General features: G+C 52.5%; 1 protein-coding gene across 1 annotated transcript; it reads left to right on the top strand.

Moving 5' to 3' along the window:
* The first annotated feature begins 348 nt into the window (after positions 1-348).
* RAD51D (RAD51 paralog D) lies at positions 349-5,470 on the top strand. Its single transcript, XM_009077824.1, has 10 exons — positions 349-430; positions 1,066-1,127; positions 1,286-1,404; positions 1,666-1,747; positions 1,857-1,991; positions 2,493-2,588; positions 2,762-2,852; positions 3,560-3,630; positions 4,539-4,706; positions 5,387-5,470. The coding sequence occupies exons 1-10, from the start codon at positions 349-351 to the stop codon at positions 5,468-5,470; spliced, it is 990 nt and encodes a 329-aa protein (XP_009076072.1).
* Positions 5,471-5,863: the final 393 nt, after the last annotated feature.

Genomic DNA, 5,863 nt, shown 5'->3' on the forward strand with positions numbered 1-5,863 from the left:
GGGATGGGGATGGGGATGGAGATGCCCCGCGGTGGGTGCCCCCCCGCCCGCTGTGCTCCCTCAACAGGAGCTGCTGGTTCAGCCGCAGCGATGCCCCCGTGCTCCCGTGCTTGGTTGGGAGTTGTTTAGTCCTATAGGGAGAAAAAACACTCAGTGTAACCAGCATCCCAGACACAGCATGGGTGGCATCTCCCTAGCTCCAGGGGCAGGCACCATCCAAGGCTGGATCTAGCAGTGCTGCGTTAATGGTTGGACTTGTTGATCTTAGAGGTCTTTTCCAAGCTTAATCATTCACTTTCCCATCACCTTTGCAGGTGTCTGCTCTTCTCCCACCCCGTGGCTGTGGACATGGTGGTCCTGAGGACTGGGCTCTGCCCTGGTCTCACTGAAGAGATGATCCAGCTTCTCAGGGCCAACAGCATCAGGACAGGTAATGGGGTGGCAGTGGGGGCTTGGGCTAAGAAACATCATCCTGTGTGCATTTGGTGTGCCTGCATCATCCCACAGCCTGGAAGGGTGGTGGGGGTGGAATATTCCTCCATGTCCTCCTTGCTGGGTGTCTTCTGGGTCCCCCTGAGTGGATATGATGAGTCAGGATTTCTCCATAGGAGCAGGAGAGTGTTAGGACAGGGTAGGGATCTCTGCAGAGGCTCTTTGAGAGTTGATGAATTATGGCTTTTCAAAGGTATTTTGGGAGGGTTTGTGCATTTTTCTCCTCTGAATAAAAAGTCCAAGCTCCTGGCACATTGTATTCTGGGCACCTCCTGCCTTTAGAGGGGAAGGAAAAAGATGGTGCTGGGCAGCTCTTGAGCAAAACAGGGAGAATTTAAACAGCTTCTCTCCCTTCTCTGTTTTGCAAGATTCAATATGTTTTGGAATGAGTGGTGGGGCCATCTCAGAGGAAAAACTCCAACAACCTATCTTGTGGGGTATTCTGTTCATCCACTCACAGGGTAGGCAGAGGACACAGACACTTTGCCTGTGGGTGCAGGTTTTGTTGTCTTCTGGTGTTCATGGTCTGACCAGGTTTGGCTTCCAACCTTTTGTCCCTCATGTTATTTGCAGTGGTGGACTTTGTGTCATCAGACCTGGAGAACATTGCCCAGAAGTGTTCCCTGTCTTACAAGGTAAAAGGGACTCCTGAGTCCTGGTACACTAACTGGGGAGCTCAGAGCTGTTCAGCTAATGGACAAGGATGGGCTTGTCTGTAAGGGCCTTCTCCAGCAGATGTTGTTGGCCCTGGACTTCCTCAGTCCTGTTTCCAGGCATCTCTCTGCCCCCTCAGGCACTAGTTGCAGTGAGACGTGTGCTCCTGGCCCAGTTCTCTGCCTTCCCTGTCAATGGAGCAGACCTCTATGAGGAGCTCAAGAGCTCCACAGCCATCCTGCCCACGGGGAGCCCAAGGTGGGTACATTGCCTGGTGAGCCAACAGGTCTGCCCAGGGCTGGGCTTGCTGCACAGGGCCATGGTTGACCAGCAGAGGCTTTCAGTTTCAGTGTGGTGATGCCCCAAACAGGCTTGGTGGTCTCCAAACCATCCCCAGGCACTTGTCTGCATTTGGGAATGGGAATCTAGGGACAAATGTCTGGGAACTGCTGCTTCCTGATGTCCCTGACATTCTAGCTGAAAGGGTGTTGGTAATCCTACCTTGTGATCAACCTGTAGCCTGGACCAGCTGCTGGACTCTGGGCTGTACACGGGGGAAGTGACAGAGCTCATGGGAGCACCAGGCAGTGGGAAGACACAGGTGAGTGGATGGAGGAGAGGGGAGAGGACAGGTAGAAGATGATGCCATCAGGCATGTGAAGCAGAGGGACCTGGGGGAATTGGCTGACACCCAGTTCCTGTCCCTCCAGGTGTGCCTGGGCATTGCAGCCAGTGTGTCTCTTGGCCTCAAGCAGCACGTTCTGTTTCTTGACTCCACGGGGGGTTTCACTGCCTCCCGTCTCTACCAGATGCTCCGAGCCCAGACAGAGGATGAGGAAGAGCAAGTAAGTTCAACTGGAATTGATCCCTCTGCTCACTCTTAAACTGTCTTTGCTCTTTCTTGCCTGCAGACAACCCCCAAAGAGTTTGTCCAGCTTTGCTTTTGTCCCCAGGGATTGGTCTTTCTTGCCTGCAGACAACCCCCAAAGACAGTTTGTCCAGCTTTGCTTTTGTCCCCGGGGCTGTTTTGAGTCCAAACTGTTCCTCCCATGGCCTAGTGAGTGACTTGCTCAGGACAGACACTGCACTGTGTTGTTTTGCTTGGGAGAAGGGAGGACTTGCTGTAGTTGCTCACACTTTCACTCCCTGAACTCAATCCATGCTGCTTCTTCCATCACTGCAATAGGGACAACAGTGTTCATGAGGTGGAGGCAAATGTGGAAGAATAAGGGTCCTTGGCTCCATGGCATGGTGTGAATGCAAAGACCTTCTGGCAACTGGGGCAGGAGGGATATGACAAGTCCTGGAGGGGGTGAGGCTGTTGGTGATACCACTTTGTGCTTCAGGTGGAGGCTCTGCAGCGGATCCAGGTGGTCCGTGTGTTCGACATCTATGAAATGCTGAGAGCCCTGCAGGAGCTGAGGGATCGCCTCTCCCAGCAGGTAGGAGTAAGGGTCTGGGCCCCTCTCCCTTCCCCAGAGCTGCAGGGAGGGCAGCAAGGCTTGTGTGCCTGATGAGTGACACCAGATCACCTCATCCTGGGGGCATGTGAGCCTCTGTGCAGCTCACAGCCTCCAAAACTGTACTCCACATTGCACATGGTGCTTCCTTTCAGGTTGTGAGCTCCATGGGACCTCTCAAGATCGTGGTGATTGACTCAGTCTCAGCTGTGATTTACCCACTGCTGGGTGGCAAACAGTCAGAGGGTGAGCTGCATCAGTAGGGTGTGCCATGAGGCTGCGGAGCTCTCTGCTCATCCTGAAGAGCATCTTCCTCCCATGTGTGCTGTGCCTGGAGCTGGGACAGGATGCATGTGGATGTGACTGCTCCCAGCTTTTCCTTTGGGACTGAATAAAAAGGGAGTCTGTTTGCAGTGTTACCAGCAAATGTTCAAGCTGGCTGTGGCCATGCACACTCATGTCAGTGGTCTGAAACTCAGACAGAGGACAGGGGAGGCACTGAACTGTTTGTCCATATATTAAAACCTCTGCTTGCAGTATCACAGATACAGTATAGAGGCTGGCACAGTTTGCAGAGCTCCCCTGAGGATCTTTCTGCTAGAAAGGACCATAAATCAGGAGCAAGAATGGCAAGGAGATCCCTCATCTTTCAGAGGGTCTTGCATACCTGGGTGGCAACCAGTGCTATCACAGGAGGTCCTCTTGCAACCACAAGTGTAGGAAATGAAGCTGTGTGCTGGAGAGATGGATCCTGTACTGCTGGTGCTTTTGTAGGGGTTTTGTGGCCTTGGGGTTTCTGAGATAGGAAAGGAAGGGGATTGGTCCAGTGAAGATGTTCATGAACACAAGTCCTGGCAGTAAATCTAGTGCTCATGCAAATCTAGATGTTACCTGCCTCAAGATGCTCGTTGAGGGTTGATCCTCAAACACCCAAATGCTTTGTCCTCCTCCAGGTTTGGCCATCATGATGCAGCTAGCCAGGGAGCTGAAGTCTCTGGCCAGAGAGTTCAGCCTTGCTGTTGTGGTGAGTGTTGCTGTGCTGTGTCCTTCATTTGCTAGTGTGTGCTGTGGTGAGGAGCCATGGAGAGGCTTTGGAGGCCCTGGGAGAGGGGACCCCACTGCCAGCTAAGCAGGAGTAAGAAGTCTGTACCCCACTGTGTGCTGCTTCCTGATGTAGCTCTGCACCTCTGCAGCCTAGAGATGTCTTGTTCAGCAAGTGTGGAGCAAGACCAGGGCTGGTTTGCTGCCTCCTGCTATTGCTCTCCTCAGCCAACAAGGCATTCACAGCATTGAGCAAGGCAGAGTTAAGTACAAGGAGATTGAAAGGTTGTTTGTATTTATTTTTGATATAACACCCTTCATTTAAGGGGCTGGGCAGCTTTCTGGTTAACATCTTGGTTACTTTGAAGGAACAGCAGGGCATTGCATCATCCTGAGGGTGCTGAGGACTGGAAGTTGCCCTGCTCCAGTCTTTCCCAGCTCTTGGCCAAGCAATTGCTTTTGTCAATACACCCAGACAGGTTATTGGGACCACAGTTAATGTCTGAACTGGGAAGCCACAACAGAAAATGGTCTGCTGAGCCTGGCACTGGGAGGCATCAAGATAGTCTTGCCCTTTGCTATTGTAAAGTGACAAGGACAGGGTGTCTGGAAGGACACTTGGAACCTCCAAGTTAAACTTTGTGGGTACCTTCAGCACCAGGAGTGATGCAGCTTGCAGATACAAGTGAGCTCCTATCTGTCTGGGACAGTTGCCTGAGCTGTATTTAGAGGGAATGGCATGGGTGTACCAAGGAGGAGGGCTCAAGATGGAGAAGGAAAAATCTTGATAGATATAGCAGACTGGCCATGGTCTCCTGGTAATCTCTAGTGCTTCATTACACTGAGTGGTACTGCTTTCCCCAGGAACTGATAAGCCTGTTTGTACTGCAGGTGACTAACCAGGTGACAAGGGACAGCAGCACTGGTGCCCTGAAACCAGCCCTGGGCCGGTCCTGGAGTTTTGTGCCCAGCACCAGGGTGCTGCTGGAGAGCAAAGAAACTACCTTGGAGAAAGCCACCACAGAGCGTGTTGCCTCCTTGGCAAAGTCACCCCGGCAGGTGAGACTCCCTGGACAGGTCCCTCTGGGAAGAAAGGAGCAGCTGTGTGACTTGGCCTGGCTTTGGAGCAGAGGGAGGCTCCTGCTGGGGATCAGGCAGGATCCAGCCTCACTGGGTGAGCCGTGGCAATGGGAGAGGAGCACATGAAGCCTGGCTGAATGCTGTGGGAGGAAGGAGCATCTGTTCCCAGCAGCCTGAGCTTGTGTGTTAGGCACCTTACATGAGTGGCACCACTTCCAATCCAGGTCACCATGTTCCTTGTGCTTGTCTTGCTCTCCTGATGGCGTGTGGGCAGTGAGAGTCCTGTGGAAATGGCTCTGACACCTGCAGAGGTGACTTTGGCTTGAACCCTGTCTGTGTACAGGCAGCACTGCCTGGGCCTCCCAGCTCTGAGCCTGATCCAAACAAGTTTGGGTGCAGTAGTATGCTGGGCAGCAAAATGTATCCTGGATGTGCTAAATAATGATGTCTGGGGACGTTTCAGAGCAAGATGTTCTTTTCTTGCTAAATTGCATTGTCTATTTGTATCTGCATTCAGCAGACCCAGTTAAAATGGGGGCACAAGCAGAAAGAAATCCTCAGGGGGGTGTAATTGGGGATTTTGGGCTCTGGGACAGGTGATGGAGTGATGTAGACACCAAACAGTGTGAAGTTAAACTCATCTCTGTTTCTCCTTGCAGCCTACAGGGATACAGGTGGAGCTGAACATTGAAAATAGTGTTATGCCAGAGCCAAGCCCGGTGACATCCACACAAGGGCCCTGATATGATCGAAGAGCAACTGTCAAGGTCCAGGAAAGCTGCTCAAAAGCAGAAAAGCACACTGAAGGTGTTATCAGTTGACTGAGAATCCTGCATCCCTAGGAAGGGCAAGCATGAAGAAGCTCTTGTTCTTCTGCACTGGGTAGAAACTGAGCATGGGGTTTTCTGGGGATCTCTGTGCTCAGCAGATGTGGGCTGGGCTGTGTTGGCAGCATGAAGCCAGGTCCTGTTCTCTGCTGCAGGCTTATCCCCACAGAGCCAGTCCTGTCCTCAGGTATTGGCAGGAACCAGCTGGCTTGTTCCTGCACAAATCTGTGACTACCTGTGGTGGTTTTGTTCCCCCCATGACTCACTGCCCTCTGGTCTTGGAGCTTTCATGGTCCTTGGGCAGCCCAC

The sequence above is a fragment of the Acanthisitta chloris genome, unplaced genomic scaffold, assembly GCF_000695815.1.
Source record: "Acanthisitta chloris isolate BGI_N310 unplaced genomic scaffold, ASM69581v1 Scaffold5497, whole genome shotgun sequence".
Taxonomy (NCBI): Eukaryota; Metazoa; Chordata; class Aves; order Passeriformes; family Acanthisittidae; genus Acanthisitta; species Acanthisitta chloris.

What these genes read in the sequence shown, in the direction of transcription:
- RAD51D (XM_009077824.1), top strand. Translation starts at nt 349, where the DNA reads ATGGTGGTCCTGAGGACTGGGCTCTGCCCTGGTCTCACTGAAGAGATG. An exon ending in AGTTCAGCCTTGCTGTTGTG is followed by an intron (nt 3,631 to 4,538) that starts GTGAGTGTTGCT and finishes TTTGTACTGCAG; the next exon opens with GTGACTAACCAGGTGACAAG. An exon ending in TGGCAAAGTCACCCCGGCAG is followed by an intron (nt 4,707 to 5,386) that starts GTGAGACTCCCT and finishes TTCTCCTTGCAG; the next exon opens with CCTACAGGGATACAGGTGGA.